Here is an 18,818-nt window from a genome sequence, read left to right on the forward strand (position 1 = left end):
AATCTTAATAAATTTAATCAAATATAAACCAAAAATCAATACTATTTAACTATATAATATATATATATATTATAATGCACTTATCATGGAATAAATATAACATTTGACTTGTTTAAAATATCCTCATTAATTATTATTTGAGGGGAAAATAATAAAGTTAGGTTATAATTAGAAATACACACACAAAACCTACCAAATTACTTATATTTTGGACCAAGTAAAGCTTTTACAAAACATTTTATATTGTGGTTTGGAGGGAGCAAGAATGTTAATATTGAATAAATACTTATAAGACAAATATACATATGATTAACAAATATATAACACAACTTAACAAGTAAGTCCTACTTTTAATAACATACTCCTTTCGTTAAAAAATGTAAGACATTTTTTGAAAGGTTGCATGTTAAGAAATGTAAGGCATTTTTAGCCTTTTAAGGTATAATTATTGTCTTCTTTTCAAAAATACCTCTATTGAATAAATCACTTTATATTAATTTTAAGGTGCAACACCTTATTAAATAAGGGTAAATATAAAAAAATAAAGTTAGCTTAGAGACAAGTAACTACTTTATTGGGAGTGACATTTAGTGGAAGAAGTTTAAGCAATACCACGAATTTAGTTTCAAAGCTTATGTTTCAAGTACTAAAATCTTATCATTTAAATATCACTTCGACTTTTTCTTTTAATTTGTTACTTTAACATTGAATTAATAATATAATTATAGTTATTAATTAAAAAATTAAACTTGATGCTTGCGATATAAAAAAAAGTAACTAAATTAATTATTCTTTAAAGATATTTAATAATCTACCTGACATATTTCTTAAAAAATATGTTTAACTCTTCCAAAACGCACCACCTATATATATACACGATAAGGTGGTCCATTTTTTTTTTAAAGACCTTATATCACCCAGTATTTTACTTTTTTTTTTTTAACTTATGGACTTAAATTGCAAACCTCCATATGTGGGGGGGACTACACGGGTGTTAGGGGAAATTGGGAATATAGACAGTGTAAACTCAAGCACATTAAGGAATATTTCCTTTTTTTTTACAATAAAAAGAATATTTTCTTCTAGGATAATCAAACTTTCAGTCTCTTAAGTTTGTTCAAATTATTAATTTGGTCTCTTATATTTTCTTAAATCACTAGGGTTAAAGGACAATTTGACTCCTAAACTATAGATTCAGGAGCATTTAAGACCCTAAACTTATTTTTTTGTGTAATGTTTTTGCTCCACTTTTGAAAATAGTGCCATATAACTCCTATCATTAACAAAAGTTAATTTTGATTGCTAGTGACCAATGAATGATAAAAAGGACCAAGAAAATTATAGAGAATGACAAATTTTTTTTTTTTAAAAAAAGGATTAAGAATGTGAAAAGGCTCTATATATACAAGACATATACCAACGCAATGATAGTAGCTCAATCATTTGATATCTCATTTGATTAAACAATGACTTCTCTCATCTCTAAGTCTCTCTTTCTTCTTGTGCTCCTCTTCTTTTCCAACATATGCCTCTCCTTCAGTATTCCTAGTTAGTACCCCATTCTAAGTGATGACGATGTTGACGAATTAGACAAATTCACTTCAGAGGAAGACATTCGTGAACTATTCCGAATGTGGCAGAAGAAATACGAACGAGAATACGAGTCAGGGGATGAGAAGGAAAACAGATTTGAGATTTTCAAAAGCAATTTCAAGTATATCATGACGAAGAATGCCAAGACAACATCCTACCGTTTGGGTTTGAATCAGTTCTCAGATTTGACTTTCGAGGAATTCAGCAAAACATACTTGGGTCATCAGCAACCCATAATTGAAGACAACATCGACAATGATGGGAACATGGAATCCCACAATGATTTCTGTCCAGATGCACCTCCTTCCATTGATTGGAGAGTCTTCGGAGCTGTAACTCCTGTTAAAAACTAAGGCAAGTGTGGTAAGTGTCACTCAGAGAACCTAATCCTTTACGTATCATTTTGATGGTTGAATTTGGATTTTAGATTTAAAATCTGGCAGAATGACAATAAAGTCCCATAACATGGAATTTATGACAGGTAGATCCCTAACAAAATTTATTAAAAAATAAATTGCAAATATTGATTTAAACAGTTGTAGACAAGAACTGCAAACTGTAAGTTGTATTTAGAATTTATATGCCTTATTTGAAATTAGAACTCCTGAATTTATAACTATCTGGTTTGATATTTATAACTCCTAAATTAACGTGTGTATGTGTAGGAAGCTGTTGGGCATTCTCTACTGCAGGAGCCATTGAAGGAATACATAAAATAGCCACAGGTAACCTTGTCAGCGTCTCCGAACAACAACTTATGTCTTGCGAGCCATATAACTTAGGCTGTAAAAAGGGAGGGTGGTACACAAGAGGATTTGAATATGTCATACAAAATGGAGGCATTGCCACAGAAAAAGATTACCCATATACAGAAAAAGATGGTACATGTGATCACGAAAAGGTCAGTGTTAATTAATTACTCCTGCTTCTTCTCCTACAAAATCTTTATTTGTGTCTTCTTGCCTGATTCTGGTTTAATTTGCTTCTTCTTCATCTTCTTTTTCTTCTTTCTTATGAAACAGGAAAAATTGATAGCTGCTACTATTGATGGCTATGTAAATAAGACATACAGATCAGAAAGTGCTCTCTTCTGTGCCGCTGCTAAGCAGCCAGTCAGTATTTCTGTCAATGTTACAAGAGATTTCTCGTACTACCAGCAAGTAAGTCATGAATAATCTCCATGACGTCTAATATGCATATTTCCATTAAGAGGAGTTATATTAATTTCTTGTTGAAGTCCAAAATGATACATGTTAAACGGGTCACAACTAAATTTGTATGAAGCTAATTATGAGTTAATGGTCATCATTCTATACTTTCAACATGAAAAAGATTCCTATTATAAAACTTAAATATAAAAATATTTTAAAAAGAAAATATTGATTTGATCTTTTATATTTTCTTAAATTATCATGCAATTTTTTAAATTTTAAATAATATTTGACTCTCAAAATAATCTATTGTGTAAAGTATATTGATGACTTGGTATGTATATGTAGTTAAATAAGAGAAAATTAACCCTCAAAATCAGTTTAATTTCTATCAATAATCCATTACACTATATTTTGTTCTCTTGTTTTTTTTAAAAATTTAGAGTTCATTTTTTTCTAACTAAATAATTACAATTTTTTCATTAAAATCTGCATGATTGCAATCAATATTTTGTTATCTATATACATCAGTAAATTTTAACAATATTACTTCCTATTTAAATAGTAAGAACTAAATTGATAGTCAAGGTAAATTTAAATAACTAAATCAAAAAAAAAATAAAACTTAAAAGAATAAATCGATAATTGAGACAAACTTAGAAAATTAAAAGTTACATTATTGCAAAGAAATATTTTATACATGTCTTTGAAATCAGCAAAGATCCCATATTTCACTATTTATCATCCTGTTTCCTCATTGAAAGCTGAAGTTGCTTTCTTTGAACATGCATGGGTAGGGAATCTTTGATGATAGCATCATCCGCGAAGAACGACCATGTAAAGTTAATCATGCTGTGTTGCTCGTTGGATATGATTCAATTTTCGGGTAACGTTACTGGATTGTGAAGAACTCGTGGGGATACACATGGGGACAAGATGGCTACATCTTCATCAGGAGAAACCCTAATGTCCCTGATGGAGTATCCAACATAAATTGCTTTGCTGCTTACCCGACCAAAGGTTTTGAGCTATCACTTGATTCTGCTATATGAAGCAGCTTGGCGCAATTCTATATGATAAAGCCACTTTATATGTCTAGCTAGCTACAAGTGTCTTCGACATGAATAAATGGCATATCACTTGCCATATTTGAATAAAGGTTAATCAACTCTATTATATATGTAAGCTTTGAGAATAAATGCTCTATTTGTGATAGAGCTTTGCTTGAAACTTTTGTGTTATTTCTAATAAAAAACTTGTGTCCCTCAATACTGTCATGGATCTGGTTTGTACACGGCTACATAACAATAGCATAATCCAGTAACTAGCTTGTAAGTTATGGATAAGCAATTCTTGCTTCAAAAAATATCATGGAAGCTTACTACTATATACCAATATAGAGAGTTACAGTAACTAGCCTATATGCTTGCGTTTGCAGAGGGACACAACAAATCTTACAGATCTAAACGAAGTTTCATGCTGCAATGTTTTACCAAGTCATGCTTGAACAAACTTATTAAGCTTTTAAGATATCTTAGATAGGGAACGCAGACATTCATAATTACACATGTTAAATTACAAACATTCATATTCCTAGCAAGTAAAAAGTAATAACCTTGTTTTTATTTGATACATGGGTTAAATATGTATAGTTCTTGGCTACTATCTAAAGTGAGTGACTAATTCAGATTCAAGCAATATCATGTCTAGATAGGGGGAGATCCCGTATAGCTTTTTCATCAACAAGGTTCTAATTTTCAACCTTTTTAAATGCAAATTAGTCATTTAATTACCATTTAATTATTCAACCTTGGAGATTGATCATATGAATGAAAAAACAAAATATAGCTACACTACCAAAAAAATATTGGCAGCAACTTTTAGTGATGACAAAAAAAATCACCGCTAAAAGTTTACTTTTGGTGAGGACAATTAGAAGTCACCACTAAAAGTCAACATCTGGTAGCGACATTGTGTTGCTATTAAAATTCACCATCAAAAGTAGATTTTTAATAGTAACTTTTAAATATGGCTGCTGAAGGCTCCCTTTTAGCGTCAATAGTTTGTCATCATCAAAAGTATTTTTATAAAAAATAATTAAAAATTAAAAATAATTTATACAATTAATTTCTGTGTTTTCATAAAAAATAATTAAAAATAAAAATAATTTATGTGATTACTTTTAGTGGTGACAGTTTGTCACCGCTAGAAGTATCTTTATAAAAAATTAAAAAATTAAAAATAATTTATATAATTACTTTTAGCAGCAACAGTTTGTTGCCGTCAAAAGTATTTTCATAAAAAATAATAAAAAATTAAAAATAATTTATACAATTACTTATAGCGGCAACAAACTGTCGCTGTCAAAATATTTTCATAAAAATTAATTAAATGAATCAAAGTTCTATTTGTACTGTAACTTGTGAACTTGAAATCAAATGACGCAAAGATTCGCTTGCATATTGTTCATGTTATCTCTAGTATGAAAAAAAAAAAGTGAAGTCATCATCGGCAATAGATAAAGACAATCACACTACTATATAAAATATACATTTTACACCATGATTTTATACAGGTTAAAAATAAAACAGTGAAAGAAATGTGACAAGTGATAAATTTGTAAATTAGTGTCATACCTGTAACATAAGAATAATATTCAGTGGTGCATTTGTAAATTTTGTAACTTTGTATCCCTATTATTAATACTTTGTACTTTTTGAACTAAATAAAATATTTAAGTTCAAAAAATTATTAGATATATAATATTTTAATGAGTGGTATATGGTATGAAAAATATACTTATACAAAAGACCATATTAGTATGTTCAATATAATTTTCTAAAAAAAAATATTGCGACAAAGGGAGTAATTTGGGATGCAGGGAGTAATATCCAAGATCAGAGAGCTCAAAGGTTCTTTCTCTTCAATTATATTTGGGAAATCAAGATCCTATGAATTATCTCTTCTATTTCAAGCTTTAAATATTTATGCTTGCCCCCGGCTCTCCATAATTTAACAGATCATATATAATTCTCATTTCGATCACAAAAGAATATTAATAATGAATATAAATCCCTTCGAGGATATTGGATAAAATATTAAATATAAAATTTATAACAACTTATATTGTTCATTAGTTATAAATACCAAACTTTATTTTTAAAACTTCATTCACACAACTCACACCGAGCTCATCCATCGACATAGAGATACAAAAATAAAATAATTGATATGAGTGTTGTACCAGGTTATTAGGCCAGGCCACTTGTATTGGGCCAACAGTGAAAATCTCGTGGGTATTGTAATTCTTGGTTTTTTGTCTTGAGAGATTATTCTATTGTAAAGGGCTCATATAAGATTTCAAATGTTGTACTCAAACTCCTATGGGTCAATAAATAAACAAACACTTTCATCTTTGAAACAAGAGAGATCCATTTGGCTTGATCGATCCATGTATGCACTAATTTCTTCATTAAAAGTTTAACATTGGGATGTTGATCATTGCTATGCTGATTGTTGGATATTATTCATTTGGTGCTGGTTTTGATTATTGGATTGTGAAAAACTCATGGAGTCAACAATGGGGAGTCAATGGTTACATCTACATCAAAAGAAACACTGACCATGATTTTGGTGTCCGCAACATCAATCGGTTTGCTAACATGAAGCAGCTCGATCGATGGAACTTGGAAGCAATAATGAAGCCCGGCATCATGTGTGCGTGGGCGTGTCTGGGCGCATATAAATGGAAAATTGCACTTGGCACCTAATGCATTCTAATATTATTTTGCAGGGTCCTTTTTACAAATATGTTTTAGGAGGGGAAAAAAAACACAATTGCTTTTAGTGAGAAAGAAAGAATTTTAGGTTCACTACCAATTAACAAATTACTTGTTAATGCATACATACACATACATATATGTATGCGTGTGTGTAAACCTAAAGCTGTGAATTTATGAACATGTGATTGTAAAATTATGAAACTACTGTCACGATGAAGCATAGTTTTGAATATATGAAATCATAATGGATTTTGATTTGTGAATAGATAAATCTATATTTATGAATATTTAAATTTTAAGTTGTAAATTTGTAAACATCGCCAACACAAACTTGTCAAACTCTAAACAAAAATTTCACTACCAATAGATAATTACTTATTGATATGTAATTCTAAAGTTGTGAATGTGAACATCTTGTTGTAAAAATCTAAACTTTTACTCACTGTCTTTTCTCACTAAAGCCAATTGTGTCTTTTTCTTCTAAAACATATTTGTAAAAAGGGCATTTAAATGGCATATCATCACTTGCCTCTGAGTAAATGCCTTATTTTGTTGTGTAACTCTTGCGTGCTTGAAAGCCAAACGCGTTGTGGAATTTTTGCTGCTTGTATTTTTACCAAGACTGATCATGTATAATTATAAGGGGATTTGATTTATAGAAAAACTAAGTCACAATTAAGAACATGTGCGCATATCAACTAAACTCATTGTTTAATTTAAGAGAGCTTAAATGACACTCAAATAATTAACACAAGAACAAATTGATCCTCTCAATTTTAGAGAAGAAGTGTCGTGGTTAAGGGTAGATAAATGTGTGTTGTCAAGCTTGGTAGAGGTCTGGTTTCATGGAAATCAAAGAAGTCTCTAGATCATATGCAGAAGCATGTTTAAAGCATAGAGATTGATTGTCATTTTGTAATAAAATTAATTATTACATCTGGTAAAAAAAATTGTTACATGGATTGATTGACTAAATCATGTTTAATTTCTTCAAATAACGAGCAAGTTGATATTTTAACCAAAGCCGTAGGAAGAAAGGATCATGTGAAAGATCTCTCAGCAAGTGGGGGACCTTAAATTTATTTAATTTAGTCTCAAAAAACTTGAGGGGGAGTGTTGAGGTTAAGGATATATTAATTGAAATCATATTTTGTGTGTACAACTTGTTATTAGTATAAGTACGATGTAGTTTAGTTTTATTCAGTCAATGAGATTTCTCCCATCAGAATGGGTTTATTCTTCACTTAGCCCTACAAGACGTAGAAGAGAGAGAATAAAACAAATCAAAGGAAAGCACATCAGATACAAGTTGGTATATATCCTCAGGAACCAACAAGATAATGCCAAATGCTAGAGAAAAACGTGCTCAATGCTTGATATTTTTTTAGACCACAATATAAAATATTCATAACTAATTCACAATTATAAAAAAAATAGCTAGGTGAGTTAAAAAATTTACATTTGTCCAATTACACTCATTAAATTTACATCTTTTCTTCCATTTTTTTCATAAGTGAAATGCAACATATATATGGAGGATAATGACAATTTAAGAATACAAAATGACAACTTTTTTTTAGGCAAATAACTAAACTCTAAATAAAGTAGTCACTGTCTTTCACGTATTTCATTTTAAATTTTAGATTAGGGGCAAATTTGTCATTGTTGTAAAAAATTAATATGTCAAACAAGTCTTTAGAGACTACAAAATAACTATCACCTTTCACAATATTTTCTTTTTGTTATTTACATATCTCATGTTTTTTCGGTCATTCTCCCCAGTATAAACTTATGGATTATTTATCAAAATGCAATAATGATTATGTTTGAAATAAAAATGTAGTTTTTGTGGCCCAAAACCAAACTGAAGTTAGAGGGCCTTAAAATAATGATATTTAAGAATATTTTGGAACCCTCGACCACTAAGTCGAAGACTTGTCTAAACCTCTATACTGCATTCAAGATGCTCAAACTATGATTTAATTTTATCACACGATAATTTTTACAAGCACTACAACGTGAATTAGCAGCTAGGAACAGGATTAAGATAGTTTAAATCCACACAATCGCAGCCATAATTTGTTAATTAATTATTGCTTTTCAATATCGATCGACTTTTTAATGTCATTTATTTTACTGTGCAAGTTACTTTATTCTACCACTACAACTTGTACAGATGTAAAATTAGGATTTAGTTACAAAGGTGGCGAGGATTTAATCCCACGATTTTGGGATTATGAACCAAATTTTTAACAATTGAACCAATCTTATTTATTGGTACTCTCTCTATTAAAAAATTTAAAGCATTTTTAACCAAATCTCTTCCTCTAATAAAGTAGTTATTTATCTTCAAACTAACCCTATCTTTTCCTATTTATCCCTAATTAATAGAGTGTTTCACTTTAAAATAAATATAAAGTAATTTATTTAATAGAAACACTTTTGAAAAAATGAAAATGAATATACCTTGAAAGACTAAAAATACCTTATATTTTTTAATATTTAATTCTTTAAAAAATGTCTTACATTTTTAATGGAGGGAGTACATGACAATAACTTCTAAGTACATAATGCTTCTAACAGGAGTTTGGCCAGTTCTATAAGATGGACCACAAGAGATTCGTAGAAGTTGGCTCATCCAGAAATTTAATTGATTCAATGAAACCAACTTAAGAATTTATAAAAATGCAACAACGCAAATTAAATGTGAAACTCATGCATGTTCTGAAATTCTCCTTACTTTTCTTTGTCATATTTGTCGAGATATACTAAACTTTTTAAACTTTTACCAGATGTTATTTTAAAATATCCTTAGTTTTTATTACTGCAAAATACTTGTATTATTATGAGTTTTATCTTTAAAAAATTGAATGCTAATTATTACAATATGTGCATATATAAATTTAACTTATTCTTTTCAAATAAGTACCACAAGAACAAATAAGTTTTCCCTTACAATTAAATAACAAAACAAAAAGTCACAGAATGGAAATATTGTGAAATATTATCTATTCAGACTTATTATATTGAGATTTGAGATTTGTATATATTATCATGATAATCAATTGAGATTTTAGGACGGTCTATCTATTGAAAGCTTTTTTTTTTCCTTATCAATAGGGAGTGATACTTTTTCAAGTCTCATTTATTTCTCTCCCGACTTCTCTCATGATATTGGAATCTAATTAATATTTTATATTTTGTCCACACTAAATAAATTTATAACGTATATAAATATATATATTTATCTAGCATAATATTAATAACTTGTCAATATTAAAGAAACAAGTCGTTAAAAAATTGAATAAGTTGAGTTTTAAAAATTGACAACTTTTTTAATATATAAATAAGTCATGTTTAAATATTTATAAATAATTGTTCAGATATTAACAACAATACAACTATAATTCACCAAAACACAAGAAAATGTTTGAAAAAAAAAATTATAACACACACATTTTTTAATTTACCATAATATTGATAATTAACTTGTCAATATTGAAGGAAGCAAGTTATTGTTAAAAAATTGAACAAGTTGGGGTTTAAAGTGATTATTTGGATATTAACAACAATGAGTCCATAATTAACAGCAACTCACATATATAAATGCTTGGAAACAAAAATTATATATTTATATAATATATATATATATATATGTATATTATATTTTGCAATATATAATTAAAATATTTGGGTGGTTTAGTGGTAATGCTCTTTTTCAACAACCAATGGGTTCAACTTTCCCTTGGCATATTTTCTGACCAAGTTTGATTTCTGGAATGACCCTTTTTTTGTTTGGGGGGGGGGAGATAAAGGTGCATTATAAACCTATGGATTATTTATCAAAACGCAATAATCCTTACTTCTTGGCTTTTCTGCTTTTAATTTGTTAAACTTTGACGATATATTGTTTTGAAATATCCTTCTTAATTTCTATAGGAAATATAGAGCAATGGGCTGATAGTGTATTGTGGTCTTTAGGTTGGATTTTGGGTTTCTTGGGCCAATTGTATTTTTTAGGCCTCCTTTTTTTCCGGCTTTCTTCATTTGATTTCTGATGTTTCATCATTTTTTGTTGTAGGTTTCTGTTTTTCGTTTTTATCTCTGGGCTATACATATAGACGGTATCTATATAGCCCAACTAATGCTCTTGTAAACAGCATTTTCACAGAATAATATTTTCTAGGATTATTCAGTTTGTTCAGCCCGTCTGTTCTTTCAACTTGGTACCAGAACGGGATCTACACGCTATCTCCTCACAAACATCACAAAATGTTTCGTTTCATTATTCTTTACCAAAACCCTAATCTTGCCATTTCTTGATTATTCATGGAGGAAGACTCATCTCTGTCATTGTCTTTTAGCTTGTGATGGTGAGAAAACTTCAAAAAATGGCAAGAAAAGATCAACCAATGGCAAAAAAAGGTCAGATTTGGCCTTCGCTTCCGCACTTGATGTAACTCGTCCCTTGTTCATCAACCCTTTTGACACCCAAATCACAACCCTAGTGGAAAGTCCTCTTGTCGAAACGTCTAACTACGGCCTATGGAGTAGAACCATAAGAATGGCTCTATTGGCCAACAATAAATTCAGGCTAATTGATGGGAGCTGTGCCTGTGACAGGCAATCGACATACCTTCGATCTCAATGGGATCAATGTAATGCAATCATCCTCACATGGATTATCAACTCTGTCTCGAAAGAAATTGCCACCTCCATTACCTATTGTGAGATTGCACATCTCGTATGGGCAAATTTGAAGGAAACATATGATGAGACCGATGACTCTTGAATCTTTAGTCTTCATCACTCAATCAGTACGATCAATCAAAGTTTGCTCTCTCTGTCATCCTATTACATGCACCTCAGTTAGCTTTAAGGGGAATACAACACTTTGGTTCCTTTGCCGACTTGCAATTGTGCTTCGTCGTCAGCTGAATAGGGGAAGATTGTTCACAAGCAAAATCTTTTACAATTTCTACTCGGATTAAATGATTCATACCACTCTGTCCACAATCAGTTTCTCCTTGTGTCTCCCTTGCCTTCTATTAATCCAGCTTATTCCATGATTGGTTAAGAAGAGGCATAATGAGATCTCTCTTCGGTGTCATCTCAAATCCCTCAAGATAATGCAACAATGATGGCTCGAGGATGAGGTGCTATGCATAATGGAAGAGGTCATAGAAGTTTATCTGTTGAATGTTCGAATTGCCACAGAAAGGGTCATACACATGACCAATGCTATCATCTGATTAGGTTCCCATCTCAATTCCAAGGGGGATGAAACAAAGGTTCCCTAGAGAAGCAAATCAGTCAAGTGCAAATGGATTCCTTCAATACTACAACTTAGAAATCAAGTATGCAAGCTGATGATCAACTACAATCACAACACGGCTATGAATGAATTCTCAAGATTTTGAAGAAGGAAGTAAAAAATGTGCCTGTTGGAGCAGCAGAGGTCATTGACCCAAATGGGTCATCAAGTTTGGAAGAAACCATCTTATCTTTCGAATCTAAATCTTTCCCTGTATGGTTTCTTGACTTTGGTGCTACCAGTCACGTTGTTAGTAGTCTTGCACACTTTGATACCTTTACATAATATAATGGGGTTCTTTTACGCATAAGAATTCCAAATGGTTTAAAAATGGATGTGACACATATAGGAACTATTAAACTACTTGATGATATCAAAGGAAAGCAAGTCAGAGACAAGTTGGTATCCGCAGAAACGAACAAAATAATGCCAAATGCTGGAGAAAAACGTGCTCCATGCTTGATATTCTCTCTAGGCCACATTATTGGATATTATTGGTAATTAATTTATAGTTCTAAGAAAAAGTTAAGTGAAACTTCAATCTCTTAAAAAATTGACGTTTTTTCATAAGCGAAATGCAACATATATATATATATATGGAGGACATTGACTACTTAAGATTAGCAAATGACAAATTCTCTCACTTAGTTAGGAAGAAAGGATCGTGAAAGATCGCTCAGCAATCTAAGCTTCGAACTTTTAAGTTTATTTATAAATGGGGCAGATAAATGTGTACTGGGTCATATTTGTTATTAGGCTAAGCTAGTTCTTGTTAAATTCTTGTTATTTCCTTTCGCTGGGTATACATATAATATAGGGAGATCACAATTTTAATAAAATTATTCACATACAAGGGGCAATATGAAATAGATTGTTGTTAAAAACAGGAACATGACTTGTTTTTTCTTAAATCAGTTTTATTGTTAGTTTTTGTATGTGAATAATTTGTTTGAGTGATCCTTGGATGTGATTCTTTCTATAATACATGTTTGTGTGTGTAAGTGTACAACCTGTCGTTACTTATTAGTCTAAGTATGATCTTGTTTAGTTTTATTCAGTCAATAAGATTTCTCCTAGAATTGGTTTATTCTTCACTTAGCCCAACAAGAAGCAGAAGTTAGAGAATAAAACAAAACAAAGGAAAGCACATCAGATATAAGTTGGTAGCTAGAAGTTAAAGAATAAACCAACAAATCAAAGGAAGCACGTCACATGAAAGTTGGTATATGTCCCCCAGGAACCAATAAGATAATTTCAAATGCTGGAGTAAAACGTGCTCCATGCATGCTTGATATTATTTGTGAACCAGGATATTGATAATTAATTCATAGTTCTAAAAAAATAATTAAGTGGACCTTTAATTTCTAAAAAATTTACAACTTTCCAATTATACTCATTAAATTTACATCTTTTCTTCCATTTTTTCATCAGCAAAATGCAACATATACATGGAGGACATTAACAACTTAAAAAAAGAGAATGACAACTTTTTTTAGGAAAGTGACTAAAACCTAACAAGGTAGTCACTATCCTCCATATTTTTCATTTCAAATTTTAAATTGGGGGCAAACTTTTCATTTCATAAAAAAATCAATATGCCAAACAATTAAGTCTTTGAAAACTACATAATAATTATCACATTTTGGTACTTTTTTATTATTTGAATATTTCAAGGGTATTCTTTTTGTCATTCTCCCCATTATAAACTAATGGATTATTTATCAAAATGCAATAATCTTTATGTTTGCACTAAAAATGTAATTTTTGATGCCCATGACCAACTGAAGTTAGAAGGCCATAAAATAATAGTAATTAAGAATATTTTGGAAGCCTTGGCCACTAATCAAAGACCTATGTTGAAGATATTTCACCTATACATTAAGCAAATAAAGAGTACAAATTTATAATTACAATGGAAAAAAAGTTGCTTTACAAAGTATAGACTTTATCGCGAGGTATAAAAGATTTTCAATTTTTCCCTAAAAAAATCATAGAGTTCATGGAAAAATTAAGTCCGAATTAAATTTTAATTAATCAATAAAAGACTATGGTTAAATATACTTTAGCAACTACAAGTTCTCACAATAAAATAAATTATTGTTATATATTAACCATGAGTTCATGATCATATTTGTGTCCTGAAGAATATTAACTTCCTCATCATTTGGTTTTATTTAGATGGTCCATTTTTGGAAGATAGCTAATAATAAACAGCTAATTAAATCAACTCCACCTATATGAAGTCACAAGGACAGTTCAGAATGGAAACGAAAGATTCTTTAACTTGGTGCGTGCAAGTACCTGCTTGACACTGTCTTTATTCCCATGCATGCACGTAAAGTCACCACAGATATGAAGTCACAATATATGGCCATTCGGATATTGTACGTACAATATTCTGATCCCAACAAGATACTTTGGTCACAATTATATGATGCATACAAAACATTTTAATTATGGGTTTCCACTTTCTTAATTAAGAATAATTTTTTCACATTTTTTATATGGCTATCTCAATTGGGTCAGATTTAAGTATTGTTAAGCCTAATTAGAGGTAACTCTTTCTAAGGCGCTTTGTGTATTAACATAGACTTGAAGTCAAGACTTCATGCTTAAACAACCATTATGATGGAATAAGGAATAATGGTTAATTAGAATAATTAGGTTTTTTTAAGATATTAGAATTATCCATTAAGGATATTCAAATAAGGATATTTATCTATTAGAATTAAGATTTATTATTTTATTTTATTGTTATCTTAGATTTATTTATATTTAATAAGATAGGATATTATCATCCTATTAGTATCTCTTTAAATTAGATTAAGAATTTAGATTTAAATTTATTATGTTATTATTTTAGAACTATATAAATAGAGTTAGGGTTTTCATTTGTAATTAGCTTTGCATATTATTGAATAAGAGTTTTCAAGAGTTTCAGTATTCTTCCTCCTTCTCTCTCCCCTCTTTTCTCTTTATCTCTCTTCCCCTTTTTCTTTCCCATTTTACATCAATTTGGTACCAAAACCTAGTGCCACCTTCCTTCCCTATGTTGGTTGAGATCCATAAAATAACCTAGACCTTCCCTAAAGCCATAAATCATTACATAAAATATTTGAAAGGTAATTTCAATCCATATATTCATGATTTTATATGGCATATTTTCGTGCATGCCCATACAGGGAGTGCCAAAATTATTATGGCACCCTACCTCGATATGTTGGACATACACAATATCACAAAGGCTACCAAAGGAAAAAAATCAAAGAACAATGCCATTACTGGTATGCATATGACCAATAGTGTAGATATGAAGCATGTCATACAGCTGAATATACACAGCAGATTGATGAGCATGGAAGTTTTAGCTCTGAATTTGAAAGGTGAATAACTAAGGTCAAACGCTGCAATGATGAATCCAATGCTGAATTAGAATGTCAAATTTGAGAATGTGCACGCCAAATTCAAGAAGATGCCTATTTAATTAGAACAATAAAGATGTTTCAATAGATTACAGAGTCGCTGATGAACCAAAATCTAGCTAATGAGCATATAGATGTTGACACTCCTATCCTAAAATCAAAGGAGTGTAATATAACTCATGTGAAGCCTAATCATGAGAGTGGTTTGTCCACTCTAGCACCTTTACCTCCACAGGCTCCATTGGAAGTTCCAACAACAATTCCTCTACTTGCTATACAATTGGTACCTTCCCAAGTTGTGATTAGGCAGAACCAACCTCGACTTAATATAGATTCACCTTGTCTACAAATTGTACCTACCAAGAATGTCCTGTCACCTAATAGGAAGCTTCAACAATATCTTGTTTGTTGGAAAGTTTTTTCAAAATTCCAAATAATTAATGTGGTCCTCCACATGATGCAATTCATCGCTAACTCACTTGTTGGAATGAATTTCTAAATCTATACACGTGGATGAAATTTTATCCCTCCTCTCCCTCCTTGACTAATTTGTGCTTTAATTTTAACTCATCTAGAGATGAGTTCTTCAAGCGAGGGAAAAATGATAGAATATTGTTATATTTTTTACATCACATAATCCTTTCCACTAAGACCAAGCCTCTTCTTTTTTTTTCGTTTCTCATTTTCATTGCTCTCACACTAAGCTTTATATATACTAGGATTCATTATTTTATTTTATTGGTATCTTAGATTTATTTATATTTAATAAGACAGGATATTATCATTTTATCAGTATCATTTAAAATTAGATTTAGGATTTACATTTAGATTTATTATTTTATCATTTTAAAACTCTATAAATAGAGTTAGGATTTTCATTTAGAATCAACTTTTGACTATTATTGAATAAGAGTTTATGAGGATTTTGATATTTTCCTTCCTTCTCTCCCCTCCTCTTTTCTCTTTCTCTCTCTTCCCCTTTTCTCTTTCCTGTTTTGCATAACATAATCCTTTCCACTAAGACCAAGCCTTTTTTTTTTTTTTTACTTTTCTCATTTTCATTACCCTCACGCTAAGCTCTATAAATACTGGACATAACCTAAGCGAAAATACCAAGTCCATCACTTGATTGCTTATTTAGAAAACAATAATGGCTTCTCTTACTCTCTCTAAGTCTCTCTTTCTTTTCTTCTTCTCCTTTTCAATGATATGTCTCTCTTTTAGTCTTCCCAGTGAGTTTTCGATTCTGAATTACGACGATGATCTAGACAAGTTCACCTCTGAGGAAGAGCTCTTTGAGCTATTCCAACTGTGGCAGAAGGAACACAAACGAGAACATAAAACCCTAGACGAGAAGTCAAAGAGATTTGAGATCTTCAAAAGCAGTGTGAAGTATATCAAGGAGGAAAATGCGAAAAGAACTTCAGTCTACGACTATCGTTTGGGTTTGAACAAATTCTCAGATTTGACATTGGATGAATTCAAAGAAACCTACTTGATTGAGATGGAGCACACAGAGGGAGGCAACATTGGTGAGCCCAACAGCGATCACTGTCCAAATGCACCTCTTTCCTTGGATTGGTGGGACTTTGGAGCAGTGACTGACGTCAAAGACCAAAAAAATTGTGGTAAGTGTTAATAATTGGTTTCTTTTTATAATGTAAATAACTTTTTATGGATTTGGATTTGGTGCAATGGCTATATTATCGCGCGGGATATTATCACTATAACTCGTTCTTATTCTTGTTTCATGTCATTTTAGTAGAGAGGAATCAAATCATCTTTGTTTTCAACTTTACAATTTTAATATTCCAATTGTTTGTGTGCGCACGCTGATGCGTGTTTATAGGAAGTTGCTGGGCGTTTTCATCAACGGAAGCCATTGAAGGAATGAATAAAATAGACTACAATACTCTTGTGAGTGTTTCTGAACAACAACTTATGTCATGTGATCCTAATACTCATGGCTGCAATGGAGGCCAGGTCTACAAAGCATTTGAATATGTCATCAAAAATGGTGGAATTGCCTCAGAGTCAGATTATCCTTACGAAGCTATTAATGGTACTTGCAATCACCAAAAGGTCTGTAACATTATCATTTATTTTCGTGGATTACACCTTCTTCTTCTTCTCGCTCTGATTATCTTGTTTTCCCTTTTTTCTTTTTCCGACAGGAAAAGAAGGTAGCCCTTGCTATTGAAGGCTATGGAAAAGTGAAATCCTTATGCGAACCTTGTCTCCTTTGCGCTGTTTCTAGACAGCCTGTTAGTGTTTATATGTATGCCGATCCCATAGACTTTCGACACTACAAGGGGCTAAGTCACATATATGTCATAAATAAATAGAAGACAAACAGCTCAAATAAATAAATGAGGAGAGGGAATAATTTCTTTAAAACAAGGAGAGAGATCCACTTGGCTTGATCCACGTCAGCACTAATTTCTTCATTAAAAGTTTATACTTTGAACATGGACAGGGACTCTTTGATGCGAATAGCTGCCCAAACGTTGAACGTTGGTGTACTGATCATGCCATGCTGATCGTGGGATACGGTTCTTTGGGTCCTGGTCATGATTATTGGATTGTGAAGAACTCATGGGGTAAAGATTGGGGAGACAATGGTTACATCTACATCAAAACAAACACTGGTGATCCTTTTGGTGTATGCAACTTCAATTGCTACGCTTATTACCCAACCAAGAACATTCTCAAGCTTGATTCGGCTATATGAAGCAGCTCGAAGTAATACGTGCAACAATAACATGACGCCTGGCATTATGTGTGCACGTGGGCGTCACTAGTAGGGAAAAAGGCTTTTGAAACTAGTTAAAAAAGCCTTTCTAAATCTTGTTTGTAGTGTAACTCTTGTGTGCTTTTGAAAGTCAAACACAATGTGATTGTGGGGTTTCTGCTTTATGAAGCATCTCACTTGCCTTTGAACAAAGGCTCTATTTGTGTTGTAACTCTTGTGTGTGCCTGAAAACCAAACAGATTGTGGAGTTTTTGCCGCGTGTATTATTATAAAAAAGTACTGATCAAGTATAATTTATCAATGATTTTTATTTATAAAAAAACTGTGTCACAATTAAGAATATGTGCGCACATCAACTAAACTCCTATTGTTTAATTTAAGAGAGCTTAAATGTCGCTCAAATAATTAGCACAAGAACAAATTAATCCTCTCATTTCTAGAGAAGAAGTGTTGTGGTTAAGGATATATAAATTGAAATCATATTTTATGTGTAAAACTTGTTATTAGTCTGAATATGATGCAGTTCAGTTTGGTTAAGGGTTTGTACTCTTCACTTAGCCCAACAAGAAGTAGAAGTTAGAGAATAAAACAAATCAAAGCAAAGTACATCAGATACAAGTCGGGTACCCCCAGAAACAAAGAAGATAAAGCCAAATGCTGGAGAAAAAATGTGTTCAATGCTTGATATTCTGTTTGTCCACAATACAGGATAATAGTAACTAATTTATGATTTTTTTAAAGAAAAAAAGTTAGATAAAACCTTAATTTCTAAAAAAATTATGTCTTTTCAATTATGCCATCAAT

General features: G+C 31.2%; 3 protein-coding genes across 3 annotated transcripts; all 3 read left to right on the forward strand.

Annotated features, from left to right (window-relative positions):
- Nucleotides 1–1,631: 1,631 nt before the first annotated feature.
- Nucleotides 1,632–1,946, forward strand: LOC129286243 (papaya proteinase 4-like). Its single transcript, XM_054922249.1, has one exon. The coding sequence runs from the start codon at nt 1,632–1,634 to the stop codon at nt 1,944–1,946; it is 315 nt and encodes a 104-aa protein (XP_054778224.1).
- A 112-nt stretch (nt 1,947–2,058) lies between these two features.
- On the forward strand, nt 2,059–4,003 carry LOC129286244 (zingipain-2-like). Its single transcript, XM_054922250.1, has 4 exons — nt 2,059–2,074; nt 2,259–2,494; nt 2,616–2,753; nt 3,542–4,003. Exons 1-4 carry the CDS (start codon nt 2,059–2,061, stop codon nt 3,632–3,634), a joined length of 483 nt encoding a protein of 160 aa, XP_054778225.1. The 3' UTR covers nt 3,635–4,003.
- A 12,434-nt stretch (nt 4,004–16,437) lies between these two features.
- On the forward strand, nt 16,438–17,993 carry LOC129286245 (ervatamin-B-like). Its single transcript, XM_054922251.1, has 4 exons — nt 16,438–16,890; nt 17,112–17,344; nt 17,437–17,526; nt 17,739–17,993. The coding sequence occupies exons 1-4, from the start codon at nt 16,467–16,469 to the stop codon at nt 17,991–17,993; spliced, it is 1,002 nt and encodes a 333-aa protein (XP_054778226.1). The 5' UTR covers nt 16,438–16,466.
- The last annotated feature ends 825 nt before the right edge of the window (nt 17,994–18,818 follow it).

The sequence above is a fragment of the Prosopis cineraria genome, unplaced genomic scaffold (assembly GCF_029017545.1).
Source record: "Prosopis cineraria cultivar Desert tree isolate PC_DT_omini unplaced genomic scaffold, ASM2901754v1 PC11, whole genome shotgun sequence".
Taxonomy (NCBI): domain Eukaryota; kingdom Viridiplantae; phylum Streptophyta; class Magnoliopsida; order Fabales; family Fabaceae; genus Prosopis; species Prosopis cineraria.

What these genes read in the sequence shown, in the direction of transcription:
- LOC129286244 (XM_054922250.1), top strand. An exon ending in GTACATGTGATCACGAAAAG is followed by an intron (nt 2,495 to 2,615) that starts GTCAGTGTTAAT and finishes CTTATGAAACAG; the next exon opens with GAAAAATTGATAGCTGCTAC. An exon ending in ATTTCTCGTACTACCAGCAA is followed by an intron (nt 2,754 to 3,541) that starts GTAAGTCATGAA and finishes ATGCATGGGTAG; the next exon opens with GGAATCTTTGATGATAGCAT.
- LOC129286243 (XM_054922249.1), top strand. Translation starts at nt 1,632, where the DNA reads ATGTGGCAGAAGAAATACGAACGAGAATACGAGTCAGGGGATGAGAAG.
- LOC129286245 (XM_054922251.1), top strand. Translation starts at nt 16,467, where the DNA reads ATGATATGTCTCTCTTTTAGTCTTCCCAGTGAGTTTTCGATTCTGAAT. An exon ending in GTACTTGCAATCACCAAAAG is followed by an intron (nt 17,345 to 17,436) that starts GTCTGTAACATT and finishes TTTTTCCGACAG; the next exon opens with GAAAAGAAGGTAGCCCTTGC. An exon ending in GCGCTGTTTCTAGACAGCCT is followed by an intron (nt 17,527 to 17,738) that starts GTTAGTGTTTAT and finishes GAACATGGACAG; the next exon opens with GGACTCTTTGATGCGAATAG.